Source organism: Lipotes vexillifer, unplaced genomic scaffold (genome assembly GCF_000442215.2).
Source record: "Lipotes vexillifer unplaced genomic scaffold, Lipotes_vexillifer_v1.1 scaffold1158, whole genome shotgun sequence".
NCBI lineage: Eukaryota > Metazoa > Chordata > Mammalia > Artiodactyla > Lipotidae > Lipotes > Lipotes vexillifer.
The window spans coordinates 1,216,003-1,241,654 of NW_006793745.1; the positions used below are offsets into that span (position 1 = coordinate 1,216,003).

Sequence of the window (25,652 nt, forward strand, 5' to 3'; positions counted from 1 at the left end):
TGCTGAACATTGCCACTTGTGAACTTTGCGTGTCTGTACTCCACCACCTCAAAACGTGTGCCCTTCCTGATTTGCTTTTTATGTATTAAAGATTGTACCATGCTGGCAAGTAGCTCAGTTAGAATTCTTGGATTCATCTTCACAGCTGCCCATATTTTGTAGCTATACTGTCTTTTTCTTTTTTAAAAAAATTAATTCATTTATTTATTTAATTTATTTTGGGCTGCGTTGGGTCTTCGTAGCTGTGCGTGGGCTTTCTCTACTTGGGGCAAGCGGGGGCTACTCTTCATTGTGGTGCGGGCTTCTCATTGCAGTGGCTTCTTTTGTTGTGGAGCATGGGCTCTAGGTGCACGGGCTTCAGTAGTTGTGGCTCGTGGGCTGTAGAGCGCAGGCTCAGTAGTTGTGGCGCACAGGCTTAGTTGCTCCGTGGCATGTGGGATCTTCCCGGACCAGGGCTCAAACCCGTGTCCCTTGCATTGGCAGGCAGGTTCTCAACCACTGCGCCACCAGGGAAGTCCTAGCTATCCTATCTTGTTAGATCTCTAATGTTTATTCTTTTTCTTTCCACCATCTTTATCTCATTTCTGACCTTTATCAGTTTGTATTTAAATTAGCCCTGTTCCTCTCCCCTGACACGCAGCCTTTCCCACTTCCTCCCAGTCTCCAACCCCCAAGTCTCTCTTCCTAACATGATCTTAGGCCATCCTTATATCAGTATCAGAGAATCTTCTAGAATAAGTGCTGTGATGTTTTCATGATATTTTCATCATATCACTTAATCAAGAACTTTGATTCCTATTCTTTTAAAGACAGAAGAGAGATTGTCTCATGTTCTGAATAAGGAAAGTGAAGCCAGGAGTGGTTAAATGTTAACCTAGGAGCTGGCTGTTTGTTCCTTTATTTCTGTAGTTTATGACTTTTGCTGGTTCTTAGGTTGACATTTAGTACCCTTGGCATTCTGGCTCTCATTTACATTTCCAGTCTTATCTCTGTATGGTCCTGCTCATAAATACTTAGTTTCATACTTGTTTACCTTACAAATATGCCTTGTGCTTTTCATTCATTCATTTACTCAAGTGTCAATCAAGTGATTATTATGTACCAGGCATTGTTCCAAGGTCCTTGGTAAACTAGAGAGCTAAAGAGTGATCCTTTCCATATGTACAACTCTTCTCATGTTTGTCTTCTACTCAGAATGACTTCCTTTCTTTTGTCTTTCAGTGTTCTCTCCAAGGCCTGCATCCTTCACTACACAGCTGAATTCCAATAGCAATTAATGTTTTTATTTTTTAATTTGTACCATTTATTCAGCACTCTATACTGTTGTGCTTTCTTACAAACTTGTCTCTTTTAGAAACTATGCCTTTTATTTCATGGTAACCCTTTTAGTGTCAACGTGGTTATTTATGCATAGAGAGTAAATACTGAGAGAAGATAAACCTAAAATCTTTTTGATGGACATAGAATAAGACCTGCCTAAATGGTGACAAATGTTATGTTCCTGGATGGGATGTAATATAAAAATGTCATTTCTCTTAAATATATGCATTTCTCTCAAATCTCTCTTAAATATGTATATATTTGAGAGAAATAATGTTTTTATGATGTGTGTGTATGTGTACATAAGTACACACACAGACATCTAATATGAATTCTAATTGATTTTTCCAGAGGGTGAAGAACCAGACAAGATGATTTTAAAGTTCATTTGGAGGAATAAGTAATATATAAGACTAGTCAAGGACATTTTAAAAAAGTGTTGGGGTAGGGGGTCAGAGGTCACTTGCTTTTCCAGATACTGTTATAATCCTACTTTCATAAAACAATAAGGTTTTGACATAGGAATAGAAATTAGAGGAACAGAACAACGGAGTCTGGAAATAGATCATATTTATACACAAACACATACACACACATTTGTTGTGAGAAGTGTGAGTTGCCAGAACCTTATGTGAAAGTGGTAATATCTTAAAAATATACAAGCCCTCTGACCCAGCACTCCCTCTTCTGGCAACTATCCTGCAGACATCACACTCTAGTGCTTTTCAGTTGTCTGTGGGCAAGAATGCTTAACAAAAATCAGGAAACAACTTGAATGTCCATAAGTAGGGGAGTAATTGACCAAATTATGGGATTTGCCACTCCATTAGGATATACAATTAAATTAGGATATTATTCAACTAAAAAGAATTTCTTGACCAGAAGCGAATGTCCATAATGTGTTGTTAAATGAAAAAAAAGTTTACATGATAATTTGTATAATATAAAATTAACTATTTTAGTTTGTTTAAAGAAATGAAAAATTGTATATGTGTATATACCTGAGCTCATGGGTGGAAGGATAGATTTCAGGGCATTAGCAGTGGCTCCCTGAGAGTGCTGGAAGGAGCAGTGAAGGGGCAAACTAAAACAATGATGTATCTTGATGTATGTTATTTTGCTTGTTATATAGTGAGCATGCATTTCATGAGTTAAAAAAATAACAAAATTTTAATGATAAGAAAATGGATATATTTCTGATTTCTGGTAGTGACAAAATTCAGAACCATTTCTGTTATGTTTGAGTAGACATCTTAGGGATATCTGAGTCCCATTGCCAAGTTCTGGCCAAAAGGGGGACAGCATAGGTGGTGAATGAAAATATTTCTGTTACTCAGTCATTTTCTGTGGCACATCACCTGGCAGTCCTGTTAATGAGTGGTGCCTTAAACTTAAGGCAGGTGGTTATTGAGAAAGAGAAAAACAGGCATTACTCACAATTAGATCATATATCTTAGTGTGCAGGTATGGGAATCTTGGAGATCAGAGAGAAAAAAGATGAATTTTCATTTTTACTCAGAGCCTTCTAAAAAAACATTTGTTTTTAACTGAATTTATTTAGAAGACACCATAACTGGATTTAGAATGCGAATGGAAATAGCCTTCTCAGTGTTGTATATATAAAAGGAATGGTGTTTAAAGGGAAGGTCATATATCATGTACTTTATTAGTTGCCCTAAGAGAAGTCTTTGTTACTATTAAAATATAGACTAGTCATTTGGAATGACATTTTTGGACTGCGTTTTTCTAGTATGATGGCTTCTCTTACTATGGTTAATAAAATACATTGTTTGGGCACATATATACAATGGAATATTACTCAGCCATAAAAAGAAACGAAATTGAGTTGTTTGTAGTGAGGTGGATGGACCTAGAGTCTGTCATACAGGGTGTAGTAAGTCAGAAAGAGAGAAACAAATACTGTATGCTAACACATATATATGGAATCTTAAAAAAAAATGGTTCTGATCAACCTAGGGGCAGGACAGGAATAAAGACGCAGACGTAGAGAATGGACTTGAGAACCTGGGGAGGGGGAAGGGTAAGCTGGGACGAAGTGAGAGAGTGGCATGAACATATATACACTACCAAATGTAAAATAGATAGCTAGTGGGAAGCAGCCGCATAGCACAGGGAGATCAGCTCGGTGCTTTGTGACCACCTAGAGGGGTGGGATAGGGAGGGGGGGAGGGAGACGCAAGAGGGAGGAGATATGGGGATATATGTATATATGTAGCTGATCCACTTTGTCATACAGTGAAAACTAACACACCATTGTAAAGCAATTATACTCCAATAAAGAAGTTTAAAAAAAATTAAGAAATAAAATACATTGTTGTAAATTGTTGATACCTTTATGTTAAAAGCCTGAAAACCTTGACTTTTAAAATAATACAAGATACTTTGTGCTGCCTGTTTTTAAGAACACTATCATATCTGAAATGTTAAATGTTTTTCATTTCCAAGATTCAGTCTGGTCCACTAAAAATCTCTAGTGTATCTGAGACAACGAAAGAATCTAAACAGCCTGCTTCACAACTCCAAAAACAAAAGGGAGACACTTCAGCTTCAACAACAGGTATCTATATTTAGAATCATTCTTTTAAAATTATAGGTAAATGAATTGTTTTAATGTATTTGTACCCATGGTCAAGAGGGGGGCCCGTCCCCACGGACTCTTCCCTTACCTTGGGGAGGGAGTATTCTCACCTGTCATCTTGGCTCTCATTTTAAGGGTTGAGTGGGATATGAAATTGGGCCTTATTGTGAACAGCTACTAAGTAATGGTAACAAGAATTGTCTTGCCTGCAGCACACTTATTTTTCTGTTACTTTTTCCTTTTCTCTGACTCCTAGCTTTCCCTCTCTTTAGATTTTAAGATTTGTTCTCTTTCCACACCTCTTTTTTCTGCCTGTTCACCAGCTCTTTTTTCTCTCTTCTTTCTTAATGATGAAGTGTCTTGATCTAGTTTTGATCTGCAGATTTTTTTCCCCTTGATGATTGTAACCCCACACTAATTTATAGCAGTGCCTAGTCCTAACCTGGTCTGCATGCATTTGAATTTATTATGTTTCTCCTTTCACTTCTGTCCTTGATTAAATCACCTGACTTTCACTCAGTAAATACTGAGTATCTGCTGTGTGCCAAGTGCTGGGTGTCTTTTAGGCACTGGGGTTATAGCAGTGAACAAAACAGTAGAAACAAACACACAAATGCTGTGAAGATTCCTTAGTGGGATGAGGGGAGGGAAGTCGCATATAAATATACAAGTAAATTATGTATAGGATGTCATACAGTGATAAGTGTGGGAGGGAATATTGCAATTTTAAATGGAGTGGGTAAGAAAAGTTTCCTCTGGAAGGTGTCATTTGGGCAGAGACTAGAAAGAGACAAGGGAGTCAGTCATGTAAAGGGCTGGTGGGGAAGAGCATCCAGGCAGAAGGATTAGCTAGTGCAAAGGCTTGGCGTATTCTAGCAAGGAGCAAATGAAACCGGGGTAGAGTAAGAGGAGAATAATAGCAATAGTAGAGAGGGAGCAGAAAGCCTACAGTGGCAGTCTTTGGAGGCCATCATAAGAGTTTTGTTTTCTAGTCTGAGTAAGATGGGAAGTTGTTGGGAGGATTATGAGCCGGGGTTGATAGCTGACATTTTTTTTTTTTTTTGATAGCTGACTTTTAATAAGATTACTGGCTATTGTGGAGAATAGATTAAAGGAACCACAGACAGAGCAAGGAGACCAGTTAATGGGCCTTGTGATAATCCAACTTTAACTCTTAAATGGGACCTTCAGTTTATTTAAAAATTTTTTTCTCCATTTTGTTGCTCCCCACTCCACCATCTATTCCACCTTCAGAATTACTCATTTCTCTTCCATCAACACTTTTATTTATAATTTATAAGCTCTTGATTTTTCAACCTTCTTTTCTTTAAAAATATGTCTATGAAGTAATTTTTTTAACTGAGTCCTTTACTCACTCACCATCTAAACTGAACTTTTCTTCTTTGTGTTTAAAATTGCCATCCTGTTCTTGCCCACACCTCTTTCATCTCTACCCCTCTTCAGAGCAATTAAAAAATAGTTTTTGGTTACTTTCTTTTATCTACCTTCTTCATTACAGGCTCTTTTCTCATTTGTTATTATTTTTCCATGTTATGTAAATCTTATGTCCCCTTCTCATGTTAAGATTTAGTACCACTTAGTACTGTTAGTAGGAGGCTTGCCTGAGAATAATGGTTAAAATGCAGGTGGATGCTGACCAGACTCTTTTCTCTTGTGCTTTCCCAGCCATTGCTCATTGTGTGTGGGTTTGTGCAGTGGACAGCGCCCCGACTGTGTGTTTGAGTAGTGGCAGCACATGCGTTTGTGTCTTTAAGGAGTCAGATGTGAAGTGGGAGGTAGTAGTGGTGGATTCCTGTGTAATGTTCTCTGTTAACCCAGGAAACTGTAAATACCGTGTGTAACATATATTTATAGCACCTACAGAGGCAGCTCAAATTATTTCTGCGGCAGGTGACACCCTGTCCGTCCCAGCGCCTTTGGTTCAGCATGACGAATCTACAGAAACTGATCACCCTGAAACTGGTGAAGGAAAACCCAAGCCTGCAACTTCAGGTAGTTAAATTATCTGTATTTGTGGTTATGTAAAGGATATGCTCATCAAAACTGTGCAATGTCTAGGCATTCCGTAAATTTCAAAGTCTGAAGAAATCTTTGAAAACAAGGGGTTTAAGAGCTGACCCTTTCTTTCTTCATGTTGGAGTCATTGAGTGATGATGTGGTTTTAGAATCTTTATCACAAAGATGCCCTCAAGTTGATACAGCTGGCAGGCACAAATGATGGTGTTTTCATGTCCCCATTAGTTGTTGAAATTCTGTGCTGAAATTTGATTTCCTCTCATTTAGTTTTACTGCAAGAGGAAGCATCCTCAGCTTCCATACGGGCGCGGCCGCCTGAAGAAGTTGCAGCTCGGCTTGCGCAGCAGGAGAAGCAAGAACAAGTTAAGACGGAGTGTATGTAAAGCTGGCGCTTCTTTAAGTACTTGGGTCATCTCTCTCGGTTGCTCTCTTCTTTAGCTGTCACGCAAGTTTCTCATCCGTCAGCTCTTTGTGGTTTCTTTAGCGGTGTTGCTCTATTCACCATCTTTATTTCATCATTTGTGTTCTTTCTGTCTAAACTTTTACCCAGGTGACAAGGGCTATTGTAATACGTATAAATTCAAGTGATTCACGTACTTTGTCCTTTTGTTTTTATCATGGTTAGTGCTGAAGATTCCTTATACTCTGCGGAACACAAATTATTTATGTTTTGGCCACTTGCCTAAGAGTCTTCTAACTGTTACACTCATACATTTATTTGTGCAGGTTGGAATGGCTCCCACTCTGGTTGATTACCTGGCCTTTGGACTCAGTCTAGCCGCCCCCTTATCTGACATAATTGGGGGATGGGATGTTCCACACATTGCTGGTTTCTACCTAACCGAAGCATATTCCTTTTTAAGTTTCAATTTTACATTAGGTTTTTTGATGGCTTAAAGAAAGATGTTAGTGGGACTTCCTGGCAGTCCAGTGGTTAGGACTCTGCGCCAAGGGCCCAGGTGTGATCCTTGGTCGGGGAACTAAGAGCCCGCCTGCCACAGGGCCAAATAAAACACAGATATTAGTTATCTAAAAATGTATTTGCCTGTCTTAAACGAGGTACCTGGAACATAATTTATTGTACTGTGCTGCAATATATTGATGTCCCTGGAGGTAGTGTGCATGTAGCTTTTTGCTGGACCAAGAGATGTTAGTTTTAAACTCTTAGGACAGCTGTTTATAGTTTTTCGTTTTTTTTGGTTTTTTGTCTCCATCACGTTTTTCTGTTTTTTTTTTTTTTTTGTCTTGAGCGGTTCTTGTCTTCCTTCAACTTGCTGGCTCTGTCCTACTCCTAGGAGGCAAGTTTGTTAGAATTGTGTACAGAGTAGAAGGGCCAGAATGAGCACAGATGTAGGGCATTCGCTTGATTACTTGGGTTTGGTTTTTGGTCTTAGCTGTGTGGGTTTATTTTGGGGCTCTTTATTCTGTTCCATTGATCCATATGTCTCTTTTTCTTTCAGTACCACACTGTTTTGATTACTGAGCTTTGTAGTGTTGCCTGAAGTCTGGGAGGGTTATCTTTCCAACTTTGTTCTTTTTCCTTAGGATTGTTTTGGCAATTCTGGGTCTTTTCTGGTTCCATATAAATTTTAGGATTATTTGTTCTAGTTCTGTGAATAATGTCATGGGTATTTTGGTGGGGATTGCATTAAGTCTGTAGATTGCTTTGAGTACTGTGGACATTTTAACAATATTAATTCTTCCATTCTAAGAACATGGGATATCTTTCCATTTCTTAGAATCATCTTCAATTTCCTTTATCAGTGTATCGGTCTTTCACCTCCTTGGTTAGGTTTATTTGTAGGTATTTTATTTTATTTTTTGGTGTGACTTTAAATGGGAATTGTTTCTTTACTTCTCTCTGATGTTTCATTGTTAGTGTAAAGAAATGCAACAGATTTCTTTGTATTAATCTTGTATCCTGTCACCTTGTTGAATTCATTTATCAGTTCTACTAGTTTTTGTGTGGAATCTTTAGGGTTTTCTGTATAGAATGTCATGTCATCTGCATATAATGACAATTTTACCTCTTCCCTTCCAATTTGGATACTTTTTTTTTTTTTTTTTGGCGGTACGCAGGCCTCTCACTGTTGTGGCCTCTCCCGTTGCGGAGCACAGGCTCCGGACGCACAGGCTCAGCGGCCATGGCTCACAGGCCTAGCCACTCTGCAGCACGTGGGATCTTCCCAGACCAGGGCACAAACCCGTGTCCCCTGCATCGGCAAGCGGACTCTCAACCACTGCGCCACCAGGGAAGCCCCAATTTGGATACTTTTTATTTCTTTTTCTTGTCTGATTCCTGTGGCTAGGACTATCCAGTACTATGTTGAATAGAAGTGGTGAGAGTGGGCATCCTTGTCTTGTTCCACAATTTAGTGGGAAGGCTTTCAGCTTTTCACTGTTGAGTATTATATTGGCTGTGGGTTTGCCATAAATGGCTTTTATTATTATGTTCTCCCACACTGGTGAGAGTTTTTATCATGAAGGGGTGTCGAATTTTATCAAATGCTTTTTCTGCATCTGTCGAGATGATCATGTGGTTTTTGTCGCTGTGGTGTATCACAGTGATGGGTTTGCATATGTTGAACCATCCTTGTGACCCTGGAATGAATCCAACTTGATCATGGTATATGATCCTTTTTATATGTTGTTGTAATTCGGTTTGGTAATATTTTGTTGACAATTTTGACATCTCCATTCATCAAAGATATTGGCCTGTAATTTTCCTTTTTTTTTGGTAGTGTATTTGGTTTTGGTATCAGGGTGATAATTGGCTTATAGATTGACCTTGGGAGTGTTCCCTTCTCTTCAGTCTTTTGGAAGAATTTGAGAAGGATAGGTATAAGTTCTTTGTATATTGTTGTAGAATTCCCCATTGAAGCCATCTGATCCTGGATTTTTGTTTGCAGGGAATTTTTTTAAATTATAGATTCTATTTCACTTCTAGTGATTGGTCTGTACAAATTATGTTTCTTCTTGATTTAGTTTTGGCAGGCTGTATGTTTCTAGAAACTTGTCCATTTCTTCAAGGTTGTCCACTTTGTTGGCATGTAATTGTTCATAGTATTTTTTTCTTAATGATTTCTTTTGTATTTCTGTGGTATTAGTTGTTATTTCTCCTCTTTCATTTCTTATTTTGTTTATTTGGGTCCTCTCTTCTTGGTGAGCCTGGATAGAGGTTTGTCGATTTTATTTACCCTTTCAAAAAACCAGCTCCTGCTTTGATTTTTTTTTCTATTTTTTTAATCTCTGTGTTATTTATTTCATCTCTAATCTTTATTATATCCTTCCTCCTGCTAAATTTAGGTTTTGTTTTTCTTTTTCTAATTCTTTTAGGTGGTAGGTTAGGTTATTTATTTGAGTTTTATTTATTTGTTTTTGAGGAAGGCCTTTATTGCTCTGAATGTCCCTCTTAGGACTGCTTTTGTTGCCTCCCATAGATTTTTGTATGGCTGTGTTTTCATTGTTGTTTGTCTCGAGGTATTTTTTGATTTCTCTTTGATTTCCTTGTTGGCCTACTATTGGTTTTTTAGTAGCATGTTGTTTAGTCCCTATGTAATAGGTTTTTCCTCATTTTTCTTTCTGTGGTTGATTTCTAGTTTCATGCCTTTATGGTTGGAAAAGATGCTTGAAATAATTACTATCTTTAATTACTTATCCTCAATTTGTTGGGCTTGTTTTGTGTCCTAGTATGTGGTCTGTCCTAGAGAATGTTCCATGTGCGCTTGAAAAGAATGTGTATTCTGGTTTTTTGGATGTAGTGTCGCTGTAGATAGCAATTAAGTCTAGCTGTTTTATTGGGTCATTTAGGATCTCTTTTGCCTTGTTGATGTTTTGTCTGAAAGATCTGTCTGTTGATGTCAGTGGGATGTTAGTCTCCTACTATTAATGTATTCCCATCAGTTTCTCCCTTTATGTCTGTTAGTATTTGTGTTATGTGTTTAGATGCTCCTATATTGAGTGCACATACGTTAATGAGTGTAATATCCTCTTCTTGTATTGATCCTTTTATTATTATATAGTGTCCATCGTCGTCTTTCTTCTTTGTCTTTCTCCAGGGCCTTTATTTTAAAATGTATTGTTTCTGGTATGAGTATTGCTGCCCCTGCTTTTTTATTGCTTCCATTTGCATGAAATATCTTTTTCCATCCCCTCACTTTCAGTCTGTGTGTGTCTTTCGCCCTAATGTGGGTCTTTTGTAGGCAGCATATTGTAGGTTCTTGTTTTATTGTCTAATCTGCCACTTTTTGTCTTTTGATTGGAGCATTTAGTCTGTTGACATTTAAGGTAATTATTGATAGGCGTGTATTTTTTGCCATTTAAAGTCTTGTTATCCAGTTAATGTCTTCTTTGTTCCTTTCTTCTTCTTTTTGTTCTTCCTTTTGGGGCTTGATGGTTTTCTTTTGTATTATGCTTGAATTCCTTTGTTTTTGGTTTTTGTGAATCTGTAGCGTGTTTTGATTTGTGGTTACTCTTGTTTTCAAGTGTGTTAACCTGTTGCTATATCTGCTTGCTTTAGACTGGTAGTCATATAAGCTCAAACACATTGTAAAAGGTCTACATTTTCTTACTCCCCCCTCCACATTTTGTGATTTTGATGTGTCCTATTTTATATCTTCATGTTTATCCTTTTGCTGTTCACTGTAGTTATAGTCGTTTTCACAGAATTTTTCTGTTTCTTAAACTATATGCTGCCTTATTTAAGTGATCTTCAATCTTTTTATATATTTGCCTTTCCTATTGCGATTTTCCCTTTCATATAGAAAACCCAAAACATGTTTTATTTTGAAAAACTTCAGATATACATGAAAGTAAAAATAGTGTAATGAACCCTCATAGATTCACCATCTGGATTCAGTAATTATTAATATTTTATCATACTTTTAAGTGAAATTTTGATTCGCTAAATCTGTATTTTGTTTGTTTTGAGGGGGAAATGCAGTGTAAGACTCAACAGGTGAAGAGGGAAAGATTAAAGTCATTTGGCAGGAGGAGGGATCTAGTTTCTAACTTTTTTTTTTTTTTTTTTTTAACTTCAGCACTAGCCAAGAGCTTAGAAGATGCTCTGAGCCAAACTGCTTGCATTACTCAGCAGGCTGTTGTGGCTCAGAATGCTGCGGTCCAGGCTGTCACTGCCCACGCCAACATACTGAAAACAGCCATGGACGATTCTGAGGTGGGCCAAAGAATGTTAGACATGATTTCTTCCTTCTTAGTTGGGCTTTCTTTCACTAAGCAACAACAAACTAGAATGATTGTCTTTTTAGAAAAACAAACAAAAATGAAAAAAAAAATTTCAGGTGTTCTTTTTAATGAATTTTTATAAATGGTGCTTTATCTCACAATGGTGATATGATATAATAATTAGTTCAGATTTGCTTTCATATCTTAATAGTGCTTGAATGTATTTGTTGTTTGCCTGTTTTCCTTTGCTTTAAAATCGCCAGCGAGTTTTTAAAATAAACTTTTTTTGTGAGATACTTTTAGATTGACACACAGTTAAAAGAATAATACAGAGATCCCAGGTACCCCAAAACACCAGCTACTTTAAATGCTTATACGTTGATTATTTAACTTACATTGGACACTTCACAGAATAAAGTAATTACACTAATTAAAATGTAATACTGGGACTTGGGGCTTCCCTGGTGGCGCAGTGGTTAAGAACCCGCCTGCTAGTGCAGGAGACCCGGGTTGAGCCCTGGTCCGGGAAGATCCCACATGCCATGGAGCAACTAAGCCTGTGCGCAACAACTTCTGAGCCTGCACTCTAGAGCCCGTGAGCCACAACTACTGAGCCCATGTGCCACAACTACTGAAACCCGTCCGCCTAGAGCCTGTGCTCCCAGCGAAAGAACCCACCACAGCCAGAAGGCCACACACCACAACAAAGAGTAGCCCCCACTCGCCGCAACTAGAGAAAGACTGTGCACAGCAGCGAAGGCCCAATACAGCCAAAAATAAATAGATAAATATATTTAAAAAAATGTAATACTGGGACTCAATAAATTTCCTTTATAATTACATTCAGTTATTCAGTATATAAAAATGTATCTTGATACCAAGTCATTTAAAGAATAAAATGAAATAGAGAACCTATAAATCTCAGGAATCAGTATCATGCATGATCCGTAAAGTTACCACCATGACTGTGGTTTTTACAAAATTTAAATACACTTCAGATTGCTTTAGTTGTATGTACGTGCATCACAAAGGAGTTAAATTAGACCTCTGATGCAAACAGTCAAGAAACTACAACCTTTGAAAAATTAAAAGAAAGTTCTGTTTTGTTCAAAGTCCACGAGAAAAATTTAAATCTTAGTCAGAGTTCAGTCAGGAAAGTAGAAACCACACAGGAAATATTTACTATGCTGGTTATACACATGTATAGAGAAGGCTGGAAGTTGCATGATATCAGGAAGTTGAGTTCAAACCCAAGTAGGTTCTTTCAGAAGGACAGTGATTAGAAGCTTTAGATGTCCATGGTACTGCTTTGGTGGAAGGCTGCATAAGAGGGTATTTCCTCTTCCCCCAGAACACGTAACATGTAGTGCGTGTGGATTAGACAGTATGAGATCGTTTACAATAAAGATGTTACAACTAAAGGATACTTTATAGTAGCACAGTTAACCAGATTAGGGAATATTAGCTGGTGTTAACAAAATAATCAGAAAAACGTATTGAACACAAGTTTTGAAGTGTTAAAAATTGATCCCAACTCTGTTTCTTGTAGTAAAAGAAGCTGTATGTGCACATGGGCTTGTTTTATAATATATACTGAGTTAATTTCTCAAAGCATTGTTTGTAAACAGTTGGACCAGGCTTGATCGTAGGGGAATCCGATGTCTGTTTTACAGGACGGCTTATCCTTGGACCTCTATAAACAGGAATACCTTTAACAGAGGGAGACACATTTTGGCCCCCAGATATGTCATTGACATTTACATGATTCATGAGTCAGTTTGGGTTAGTTATGAAGAGTTATCTTAAAACAATACCAGGGTCTTGTAACAGCATATGATAAAGTCTTGGAAAATTTTTGATACAGGATACTGATATGGCCCAAACCAGCAACATTTTTTGATATATTTTATTTCTCAAGATGGCTAAAGTGGCAGTTCACTGAGTCTTCAACTTGATTATCCACACTATGAAATTAATTGGTTTTGTCACTTTGCAACGATCTATGTAGAACATAAAAATTAGAAAAGTGAGATACAAAGATAGAAAAGAAGTACCAACTATTGCTTCTAAAAGCAGGGGTTCTTAACCTAGAGTTGGGTCTGTGGATAGAAATCAGGGGCTCGCTGAACTTGGATGGAAAACATCTTTATTTTCCCTAGCCTCAAAAGCTTTTCTTCAATTACGAATAGTGACAACAAAAGCAGTAGTGTTAGTAGTATCCATAACTTTATTACCAAGAGGAAGCATAGGTATTTTCATATTACGTTATGGTACTTGCAGATCTCTTGAAATATCATTTATGCCCATCACTACTTCTGGATTAGGGTGTTTATTAGTTCTACTACTAGATCTTGGTTTCTGTTTCACAAAATTTAAAAAATGTATATTTTATGACCATATTTCAATGTAATTGGGCTTCTCTGCAATCTGATAGTTTCATTTTAAGCATTTAAAAATGTTACTCTGAGAGGCTTCCTCAGACTGCCACAGTGGTCCGGTGGCAGGGTTAATCCTGCCTTAAGGAACTTGGTTGTTTAAACTTTCCATTGATAATGGATGTACCTTTAAAATCGAGATCACACTAGATGTCAGTAGGAACATAATGTGGAGAATTGCTTGTGAATGACCCAAACCAGAGGCATTACTTTTGCTGAGCCCTATTCCCCTTAAAGTAGCAGGCTTAGGGCTGCAGAGGCAAAACCACTTCTGTTTCTGACAAGGGAAGATACGGGTTGGGCATCCAAGGCCCAGGACACTGCACTGAGATTGCACTCATGTTTTAGGGGTGCCTCAGCCCCTGTAGTGGCCCTCTTTGGGCGACTTGAAATATAATTATGGAACCAATTCAGTCGTTTTTTTCTTTGATAAAAAATATTTCATTCTTTGGTGATTTAGTATGTTCCTACTCCTAAGGTCCTAGCATAGTATATAGTTACCCCTCAGTATCTTCAGGGGATTGGTTTCAGGACCCGCCACGGATACCAAAATTCACGGATGCTCAAGTCCCGTAGTTGGCCCTCCTGCATCTGTGGCTTCAGCCAACTGCAGATTGTGTAGTACTGTGTTGAAAACAATCTTTGTATAAGCGGGACCCATGCAGTTTACACCTGTGTTGTTAAAAGGTCAACTGTACTTTGAAGAGAAGCCATAAGGTGGTTTTTGCTTCATATCTACACATAATATACTACTTTAAGCTATATGTACTTGGCAAAAGAAAAGGAAGGGAAAAATGTCATTTAAAATAGTTAATAACTAATTTTAAAAATAGTCTTAAAGAGTTGAAACAGTTCCAAATAACATTCTGCTCATTGTTTATATGATGCAAAGTGAGAGGGGGATGTAAGCTGGACTCGCCTATGCCACGCCTTCAGTGATCAGCTTTCTTACACCTCTCTTTTGTGAGCATCTTGCTGCACTGAGTGTGATTATAGTGTGAGAGGTGGTTTTTGTTTTTGGTATGATGTATCCCCTAAGTATTAGCCAACTCTGCTCAGCTGAAGAAGTGGCAGTCAGTTCCAGTGCTGGAGCAAAACATGTTACACCTGCCTGAGGAATTTGCAAGGGATGTGTGTATATATACATATATATAAGGTAAAATTCACATTCTGTAGAAGTCAGGTCAGGGTGGAGTGGGGTTCTTGACAGTAGTTGATTTTCTCCTTAAAAATTATGGAGGGTCATTCTTTAGGGTAATGTTTTTGGAGCAGTAAGGACCCTACAGATGGGTAAACTTTCTACTTATTCTTACTGTGATTTCAGTCGACCTGCAAATAAGAACTTAATTAAGCACCGGTGCTTCACTGAAGAATGATTTAATCAACAAACAATTCATGACAAGTTACTATTCTCACTAATCTTTTCTGCTTCATCTCTCCTTTCGAGACTCTGATAAAAAATATCATGTCTCCTTAGAGAATGCTTGTGCGCTGGAGCACAGTCTTTTACAGTTTTGGTGCGGGTGGTTGACGGGAGATGGTTCATGGATTTCTTTGAGCCTGTCCGTGGACATTAGATTAAGAGTTCCTCTTCCGGAGAAACAGTGTATATAACTTTTTACCTTTGACTTTTATGTCACTACTTTCTGCATTTAGTCATGTTATTGTGACAGTAATAGCAGTTATTTGTGTCTACCTAATTAAAACTTTTTGTTTAGATTTCAGGTGACAAGAAATCAGCTCAGTGGCGCACGGTGGAGGGTGCATTGAAGGAACGCAGAAAGGCAGTAGATGAGGCTGCCGATGCCCTTCTCAAAGCCAAGTAATTACTCATGGACTTTAACAAGTAATTAGGGCCTCCTGGTGGCTTTCTTTGTACTGTCTGCATAGAAAGACGAGGCAGAGAAACCCTTCCCTCCCCTCTCCACCTGTACTGTATTGGTGATAGGAGCATGGAAGCTTAAAAGGGAGAGAGGGAATAAAATATTGATATATAACCCAGCCAAAATAAACTTGGCAGAAGCCTATATAGAAGATCTTGTATAAAAATCAAGTTTTTCTTTGGGTTATTATTTAGGTGATATGTTTTCTACAGATTTACTGAGGCTCTGCCATCATTTCAAGATTTTTCTGGGATGGCTTGAGCAGTTTTATCAGAAATTAAAGAGTATGTCATAGTCTCTTTGCCTTAACTACCAAAGTAGTTAGTGTATATGCCACCTTGACCTTTCCTGGAAGTTGGCTAAAACTAGGATCAAGCAAGCAAACCAAGTACAAGATCAACCTCTGACATTGGGAACCTACATTTGAATAAAGGGCTCTCATCAACATTATGGAATTATTATTGGGTGGGCCAAAAAGGGCCTTCGGTTTTTTAAGTAAAAATGAAAAACATATTTTTCATTTTCTCCAAGAACTTTATTGAACAATGTTTTCACCCTTTTGTTCCACTGCCTTCTGCCATTTTTCAGGCAACTTCATAATTCCATCTTCCCAAAACTTTTTATCTGCTTGAGCAAAGAGCTGTTCCAGGTGCCTTTTACAGTCTTCCCGGGAATTGAAATTTTTTCCATTAAAAGAATTATGTGGGGCTTCCCTGGTGGCGCAGTGGTTGAGAGTCCGCCTGCTGATGCAGGGGACATGGGTTCGTGCCCCGGTCTGGGAAGATCCCACGTGCCGTGGAGCGGCTGGGCCCGTGAGCCACGGCCGCTGAGCCTGTGCGTCTGGAGCCTGTGCTCTGCAACGGGAGAGGCCACAACAGTGAGAAGCCTGTGTACCGCAAAAAAAAAAAAAAAAAAGAATTATGTAAAGACCAAAGTAAATGAAAATCTGAAGGTGCAGTCAATGTGTGGTGAATACGGTGGATGAATCAGAACTTCCCAGCCAAGCTGTAACAGTTTTTGCCTGGGCATCAAACATGCAGTCTTGGGTTATCCTGATGGAAGATTACGCGTTTTCTGTTGACTAATTCTGGACGCTTTTCGTTGAGTGCCGCTTTCAGTTGGTCTGATTGGCAGCAGTACTTGTTGGAGTTAATCGTTTGGTTTTCCAGAAGGAGCTCATAATAGAGGAGTCCCTTCCAGTCCCACCATAAATACATCACCTTCTTTGGATGAAGACCAGCCTTTAGTGTGGTTGTTGGTGGTGTATTTCTCTTGCCCCATGATCTCTTCCATTCCACATTATTGTACAGTATCCACTTTTCATTGCCCATTACAAATTTGTTTTAAAAATGGAATGTTTTCATTACATTTCAGTAGAGAATCGCAGGTGGAAATATGGTCAAGAAGGTTTTTTACCGCTTAACTTACGTGGAACACAAACATCAAAGCGATTCACATAACCAGGCTGGGGCAAATGATTTTCAGTGCTTGATTTGGATATTTTGAGTATGTTGGCTATCTCCCATGTGGTGTAACGTAGGTTGTTCTCAGTTATTGTTTCGATTTGATCGCTATCGACTTCAGCTGGTCTACCCGACCGTGGAGCATCGTCCAGCAAGAAATCTCCAGCACGAAACTTTGCAGACCACTTTTGACACGTTAGATCAGTCACAGCACCTTCTCGATACACTGCACAAATCTTTTTGTGCGTTTCAGTTGCTTTTTTACCGTTCTTGAAATAAAGTGTAATATGCCGAAAATGTTGCTTTTTTTCTCCCACCTTCAATATTAAAATGGCCACACAAAAAATTCACCAATTTTAATAATTCTTTTTTTAAATGTGTGCTGATACGACAGCTGTCACATACAATCTAACAAAATTGTTTAAGTGCTACTAAAGCCATCTTACGGAAAAAAAACCGAACAAACCTTTTGGCCCACCTAATCAATATTTGTCATTCAAAATTTTGCTGTCTTCTTAACAAAATATTTAGAGAAAGAGAAGCCTCCTAATAAAGCCCCGGAGATTGAAGGCATTATGCTCACGTCAGTAGACCATGAGTCAGGGCTCTGAGTTCTGTGTTTTGTGGTTGGGTAGACCATAGTCCATCCAGCCTGAATCGTGAGGGCTCCTGAAGACCCAGCTATTTGCTTAGGCCTCCTCCCTTGCCTTTGCTTTCCTCAAGCTCTCATTGGCAGGGGAGTCAACCTAATCCTTGCAAAAGCTGCCGTTTATTGAGTGCTCCTGACGTAGCAGGCACTGTGCAAGTTACTTAGCATGAATTACCTCTACTCCCTGTATAAGGGTGAGCAGCAAAGGAGAGGCTGGTCTGGGAGCTGAATCCAAGTCTCTCTGGTTCTGAAGCCTGTGTGTTTTCGTGTACACCATGCTACTCGTCCGGTTCACTCTATAAATCTGGCTTCTCACCAAGGTGTTTTCAGTTGTTGGTGAGGAAAGGTTCTCTGCCTGTTGACTTTAAAAGCATTGAGTAGTTTTTTCCAAATTAAATTTTTCACGGACTTAACAATTGTTTGTCATATTCTTTAATAAAGTTGATAAGGACTAATACTAAACCTTTGTTTTGTTTTATTGGTTTCCAGAGAAGAGTTAGAGAAGATGAAAAGTGTAATTGAAAATGCAAAGAAAGAAGAGGTTGCTGGGGCCAAATCTTACATAACTGCTGCAGAGGGGAAACTTCACAACATGATAGTTGATCTGGATAATGTGGTCCAAAAGGTGTGTTTCTTAGATCTTGTACAAGTATTTTTTATTTTTAAATGTAATTGTTTTGTCAAAGGATTTTTAAGAATTCTGGAATGTAGTAAGATTCCTATCATCTTTCTCTCTTTTCCCTTGAAAAGAATATTAGTTGTAACTAATTTTAAAAACTTGGCTTTGGATGCAAAGTGGGTTCTTCAGTATTGTTGATGCTTTTTATAATAGGTAAATATTTGCCCATGGTCATTACCACTTATGGAAATTTCACAAGTCTGCATTTGTCATGTGTATGGGTAATTTCCCGTGACCCAGAGAAAGAGGGACAGGGGCACAGTGAGACGGGACAGGGCCTGTCCGTGGCATTTGAATAGAATTAGAAGGAAACAAAGGCAAGACTTACGTTCCGTTTTCTGAGCTTGAGATTTCCTTCTGTATATTGCTTATATATTCACAGCCAAATGTAAATAAATAAATGACTGTGACTTAGAATATTTTGGAATGTTTGTGGTACTTTTTGTTCACTTTAACCACATACCCCTTGTATCTGTTCAGGTTAAAGCAGCTCAGTCTGAGGCTAAGGTTGTGTCTCAGTATCATGAGCTGGTAGTCCAAGCCCGGGATGACTTTAAACGAGAACTGGACAGTATTACTCCGGAAGTCTTGCCAGGGTGGAAGGGGATGAGTAAGTACAGCTGAAGTGTTGGTACTTTCCCTTTTTTTTTTTTTTTTTTTTTTAACAACTGATCAACTGATGTAAACTTGCTTCAGCTCCATTCTCTAGTCTAAACCCCTCTGGCATGCATATCTCATCTGATATGCAGTATCGTGTTTTCAACATTTTATTTCACCTGTGACAGGTGACACACCTAGTTTAGCCATGGTGGACACAAGTTCCAGCCAGTGTAATCTGGAATCTAAGGGAGTGAAGTGACATAACCTTGACTCTGTTAGCATATTATATATATGTAAAATTATTCAAAACCTTTGTGACTTTAAAAATATTCATAATGAATTACTTAAGGCACACTTTATGACTGCTTTGTGACAACACTGTGGTTGAGAACTCACCCAGGGGTGCTGGGTGGAAAGGAAATCTGCTGTGTGGCCTTCAACTTGCAAATAGCTCAGACTGCATGGAACTTTGATGGCTCAACAATTACACGTTGTAACTGCAGGGAGTAGTCACATTTCCTTGAAGCTCTGTGAGAGTAATAAGAATCAAGGAGATTACCAGGCTCAACAGAATCAAAACGGTACTTAAATGCCAGTGTCTGTTAGAAACTGAACATCAGGTAGCACCTGAAGAACTGGCATTATAGACCTCTCTGGGGTGAAGGTGTCAAGGCTGCATCACAGAACCGTGGCTGGTCTAAGGAGCTCAGGTAATAAAGGCAGTGCAGGAATTTTCACAGCATCATAGCCAACCAAGGAGATGTCATGGCAAGAATTAGAGTCAAGGCTGTTATTAACTCAGATATGTTGTTAGTTTTTTTAATGTGGTTGACTCACTTAAGAGGGAGATAGATACCAGATTCTTGTCAAAGCAAAAAATGAAAGCAGGATTTGTAAGAGAGGATTAAATGGAGAATCACACAAAGTTTCGTGTGGGAACAGTGAGTCAGTCTTATGTGAACATTGTTGGTTAAACTTGTTTGAACTGACTAGCAGCGGAGGGGACAGTGTGGACAGTGTGTCCTCGAGCAGGCCTGCTTCAGCCACATCTGTACCGTTTCCCTCACCAGAACCTTTCAAGGGCTGGGCTTCACTGAGGTTACAACTGAGACAGATGTGTATCCCAGAGACATCCTCCTCCACAAGTCACTCTACCACGTTACCTTTTTTTAATCCTTCTGAAATACTTACTCACTGGTTTTTGTTTGTTGTGTGTGTATCTCTGTCCACTGGATGTAAGCTCCTTGGCTTAAACCTGACATTGGTAGATAGTAGGGAGTCTAGGTTGGCTGCAGTAAATTAAATAAGGTTGAAAGGGCAGGTCAGGCTTTGCCTATGGAGAGTTAGTTATGAGTGCCATCCCTAGAAATTTGCATTCTCTCATCTAAAATACTTGTCTTTGGTCTTCCCAGTAGGCTAAATCCTACTAATTTTTCCATGCCAGCCTGTGAAGTTTTTAGCTTAAGAAGTTTGGGGACCTGGGTCGGGGGGAATTCGTTGGTGGTCCTGTGGTTAGGACTTGTGTTTTCACTGCCGAGGGTGCAGGTTCCATCCCTGGTCAGGGAACTAAGATCCTGCAAGCTGCATGGTGCGGCCAAGATAAAAAAAAAAATTAAAAAATTGTTTTTTGGCTGATGAGAAAAATGCCCATTGTAAAGCGTGAAAACATTAAAGCAGGTGTTCTCAGCTCAGGGCACTTTTGCCCCCAGAGAATATTTGGCAATGTCTGGAGACAGACTTGTCACGTTGGGGGGGTTCTACTGTCACGTAGGGTAGAGGCCAGAGGTGCTGCTCAGCACCCTACAGTGCACAGAACAGCCCCTCCAACTAATAACTATCTGGCCCAGAATGTCAGTAGTACCAAGGTTGAAAAACCCAGCATGAAAGAAACATATCATATAGAAAGGGAAAATGCTCTGCAGTGTCATCTTTGGATTATTTTTTAGAGGGAGGAAGGCAACCTCCATTTAATTTCTTGTTTTTTAATTGAAAGGTACAAATGGCACCTGCTGCAGTTTTTCCCTTCCAGCCATGCCTACAGCTGCAGAGTTTTCCTGCCGGTGCTACTGATTGCTTGTGACCCTCTGGAGATAGTGACTTATTCCATGATTACCTCAGCCCTCAATATATGTTCTCGCTTCTGAAATCTGAACTCTTTTAAGACCTATACTAAGCTCATTAGTACTGATTTGTGTTACCAGTTATTTTTCTCTTACTAGTCTTATTTCCCTAAGTTATAAGTATCCTGGTGATACTCATCTGTCTAGTACTTCTTCTGTGTTCTCCATAGCTGAGCACAGTGGCCAACATAACAATATTTAGCTAGCATTGTTGAGCATTATTTTATGTCTAGCACTGTGTTCTGAGTGCTTCACATGTAGTTAACTTTTTTAAAGTTCATGACAGTCCTTTGAGCTAAGTTTTATTATTATGCCCGTTTTATAGATGAGAAAACTGAGACACAGAGGGCTTAAGTAGTTTGTCCACGTTTGGGGCTAGGGCCAGGATCTCATTCTTACCTACTAGCCTCACTGTTCTCTGGCTGATGGATTCGTATTGGCAGCACAGGACCCCCTTTTGAGCTTTTGAGAAGAGGGATGATGTGATTATCATAAGTAGGAAAATTCATTTTTATGAGCTTGAGGGTGAGTTTGACATAGGGAGGGATGCTTCAGGGTAAGGAAGCTATTCAAAGCTGCTGGAGTAATCTGAGGGCGAAGTGATATGGGTCACCCAGTGTATATGCCAAGGGCACTGAAAAGGAGGAATAGGAAAGAGACTTAGAGGTGATCATTCACCAATGGTTTTGTTTTGTTTTTGGCTGCACCGGTGCATCTTGTGGGATCTTAGCTCCCCAACCAGAGATCGAATCCAGGCCCCTGTCGGTGAAAGCGCCGAGTCCTAACCACTGGACTGCCAGGGAATTCCCAGCAACTGGTCTGTTGAACCATAACTTGTATCTAGTGAAGTTGACAGTGTATATACTCCCGATCCAACAGTTCAGTTCCCAGGTATGAGCTCAGGAAGACTCACACAGGTGCTCAGGAAGATTCATTAAAATGTTTGTAGCAGCACTGTTTGTAAGAGCAGAAAAATCAAAGACAGTTAAATACCACACATATGGCAGTGCAGATGAATGACCCAGACCATTTCTCTTGAACATAAATGTTAGGGAAAAGCAAAAAGTTGCAGAAGAATATGTAAAATAGGATACCGCTTACATGAAGCTTAAGAACGTGTAAAATGAAACTGTATATTGTTTAAGGATGCATGCGTATGTGAAATATAACAAAATGAGTGATAAACACTGTATTCAGATAGCGGATACCACTGTGGGAGGAGGGAGAAGGAGCCACTAGGAGGTGTGCGCATGGGTGTTGCCAGGATGAGAGAATGAGGTGCAATGTGTAGGTTGTCAGTATTCCCGAGGCACACTTCCTTTATTGCTAATAGACTAGTGTATGTAGCCATACTTGTGTGCCATGTTGAGACTGACCTATTATCTCTTAACCTTGTCCATCTTTTGCCGGTTTTTCCTGCAGCATTGGGACAGATCCCTGTGTCTTTGGTTGAATATCAGATTAAGTAGTTGAACTTTTAGAGCCATTTTGGATGAAAAATACTTGTCTTTGAACTTGTTGAATCCAAGGGTCATACCCAGGATGTTAAGAAGCTTATTCTGAGAGGCAGGAGACTGGCTGCGGGTCCTCTCCTGTCAGGGCTTCATGCAGTGGTACTTGTGATCGTGGCGGGGAGCATCATCCGAACTCTTCAGAATGCTATTTGTTTTTTTCCTTTCCGCCACGTCAGGCAGTCATAGTTCTTAGTTTAATTTGCACCCGTTAAGCACAAATTTAATGTGAGTTCATTGTTTTCAAATTTCCAAAGAAGAAAAATTAATTTCTTAAGTATTTGCAGTGTTAGGAGAGGCGTGGTATTGAGAACACAGGACTGTGACTTCGTGAAATAGTCTACGAACTAATGCAAATGGGATAAACAAGAATTGTAGTTTCCATGTAAAAACTAGGTTGATTGCTTTTCAAACGTAGTTAGAGATGAGTCCCCAGAAACCAAGACTACTTTAATATCATTGACTCTCTTATTTTCTGAAATGTTAGAATTTACCTTGATTTATATAATGTTTTCTGATCCTTTAAAAAATTTTTAGGAAATAAACTCATCATTTTGCTTTCCAGTACCAAAATTTGCTTTTTCTACTACTAGCTTCTGGTTCCTTCTAGCTTTCTTTTGGATATTCCTATTTAATGATTAATAACTGAAACATGTACTTACTTTTTTTTCAAACTTATTCTTTTTCTTTGTAGGTATTTCTGACCTAGGTGAGTAATTATGTGTATTTTATGTTTAAAGGCTTCTGTTTTGAGTCTTAAAAGACTCAAGTCTTTTCGTTTTGCCTATGATTCTTATACTAAACCGTCTAAATTAATCTAAAGTAGAATTATGTTGCATGTGATAAATCTGATTTTTATATTTTTGTCATCCATGTGCTCTCAGGAACAAAAATGTTTTCATGGTGTGATTGGAAACCTGTAGATGTGATAGATATATATATATCTTTAAAAAAGATATATAAGATATATAGCTTTTATAAAAGATATAAAAGATATATATATCTATATAAAATATAGATATTGTTTTTATTTTGTAAAATTTGAAACATTAAAAAGTAAGAAAACTATAATGAACTCCTGTTTACCCATCACCCAACTTTAGCAGTTACCAACACATGGCTGGTTTTGTCTCATTTATTCCCCCAACTTATGTTGAAGCAGATCCCAAACATTATATTCTTCAGCTTATAAAAACTTTCAGTATGTTTTTTAAAAAATGTGATTACCATACCATTGTCCCAGTCAACGATAACTCCTTAATGTCATCCAAGATATCTCTTAAGTGTTCAAATATCCCTAATCACTTTATAGAATGAGTTTTTTTAGTTGTTTTGTTCAAATCAGTATGCAGAGGAGCTACACATGGTGAATTTGGTCAATAAATCTCTCATCCTCACTTCGTGTTTTGCTTTTCAATCTACGTATTGTGGAATTGAGTTGTTTATCATAGTATTTCCCATATTCTTCATTTTGCTGTTAGAGCCATAATTCTTAACCTGTGGTGATGTATCAGAACACTTCTGGAGTGTGAGATTGGGGAAAGAAAAAAAACCCATCAGAATCAGAATCTTTGGGTATGATTATTTTTAAGAGCTCTACCAGTGATTCTGATGGACAGCTCTGGCTGCAGATCACTGTCCTGGATAATATTATCTGTGTAAGAAAAAGAAAACTCTTATTAGGGAAAAAAAGTCTGAGAGAATTTGGATTTGATTCAAGTTTTAGCAGAAAGTGTAGAAGTGAGTGCATTTGTAAGCTTTGTATTTATTTGTAGGCTTTGTTCTTAGAGACAAAATTATGGTGAGTTATAATATAGCCAATTTATAATCAGTTCAGATTGGAAGTACTACTCATTTGGGTTCCTGGAAAAAAACTGATTCTATAATTGGAGGCCTCCCTGGATTATTTTGCTTGGGATTGAAAATGCTTAGTTGCTGGCCATGAGCTGTGAATTTCTGATTACACGGCAGCCTCTACATCTCTTTTTAAACGTCAGCTCCTCTTGGCTTTTCTTCCTAGCTGTTGAAATTACAATCAGTTGAGGCAAGTTACCTTGTAGATGTATGATTTTGGTGAAATCATTAACATTTTCATGTGGTTTTGTTTAGCCGACAGGCTGTCCGCCGACGACCTAAACTCCCTGATTGCTCACGCGCATCGCCGCATCGACCAGCTGAACAGAGCTCTGGCCGAACAGAAAGCCACGGAGAAGCAGCACATTGCCTTAGCCTTGGAGAAACAGAAGCTGGAGGAAAAGCGGGCGTTTGACTCTGCAGTGGCAAAAGCATTAGAACATCATAGAAGTGAGATACAGGCTGAACAGGACAGGAAGGTAAAGAAATGAGCAAAACTGCCTAATGTTTAAAGTGAATCTAACTTGTTTGCTTCTAGAGGTAATACCAGCAGTCACTGACTTTAAAATACCAGCTGTAAGTCAGGCCAACCCCCCTCTGGAATGGAACTTTGGCCCTTGTTCTAGTCAGAGCTTCTAGGGAAGGATTGGTCTAGCAGAGAGCCTTTATGTTGAGCTGATGCAGGAGTGTCAGAAAGTAACGAGCTGCTGGCATCCAGGATTATCTAGCTTGCCTTTTCCCAGTGGAGCCTCTGTCCCCTTAAGCAGTGCTGAAAGAGTCTGTTGGATTCCGAGTATATTTTTCTCCTCAAGGGTTTTTTTTGTTTGTTTCTTTGGGGTTTCTTTGGCTGCAGCACATGGCCTGCAGGATCTAGTTCCCTGACCAGGAATTGAACCCGCACCCCCTGCAGTGGAAGTGCTGAGCCCCAACCGCTGGACCCCTCTCTGCAAGCGTTGCTAAGTAGTTAGTGGTGAAGCATGGATGAAATAGCTGTAGTCTTCTGTCTGAGCACATCATGTATTAAATAGGTGTCTACAGGCTGATTTGGGAACCTGACTACTACTCATCCTACCTTCGCATTTTCTCAGCTGCACAGTTGACCATTCCCTCCTCCTTTTTTTTTTTTTTTTTTTGTGGTACACACCCCTCTCACTGTTGTGGCCTCTCCTGTTGCAGAGCACAGGCTCCAGACGCGCAGGCTCAGCGTCCATGGCTCACGGGCCCAGCCGCTCCGCGGCACGTGGGATCCTCCAAGACAGGGGCACGAACCCACGTCCCCTGCATCGGCAGGCGGACTCTCAACCACTGCGCCACCAGG

At 39.1% G+C, this 25,652-nt stretch overlaps 1 protein-coding gene across 2 annotated transcripts in view; it reads left to right on the forward strand.

Moving 5' to 3' along the window:
• The window catches only part of IMMT (inner membrane mitochondrial protein), a 49,839-nt gene that overhangs the window by 18,699 nt on the left and 5,488 nt on the right, over positions 1–25,652 (forward strand). The window contains exons 4-12 of one of the 2 annotated variants that reach the window (XM_007466740.1): positions 3,787–3,898; positions 5,795–5,932; positions 6,236–6,331; positions 10,996–11,132; positions 15,294–15,397; positions 18,060–18,195; positions 18,730–18,859; positions 23,175–23,189; positions 24,590–24,813. In XM_007466740.1, coding sequence (XP_007466802.1) covers positions 3,787–3,898; positions 5,795–5,932; positions 6,236–6,331; positions 10,996–11,132; positions 15,294–15,397; positions 18,060–18,195; positions 18,730–18,859; positions 23,175–23,189; positions 24,590–24,813 — 1,092 coding nt within the window. The remainder of the gene's footprint in view (positions 1–3,786; positions 3,899–5,794; positions 5,933–6,235; positions 6,332–10,995; positions 11,133–15,293; positions 15,398–18,059; positions 18,196–18,729; positions 18,860–23,174; positions 23,190–24,589; positions 24,814–25,652) is intronic. The other variant, XM_007466741.1, reaches the window with a different exon arrangement.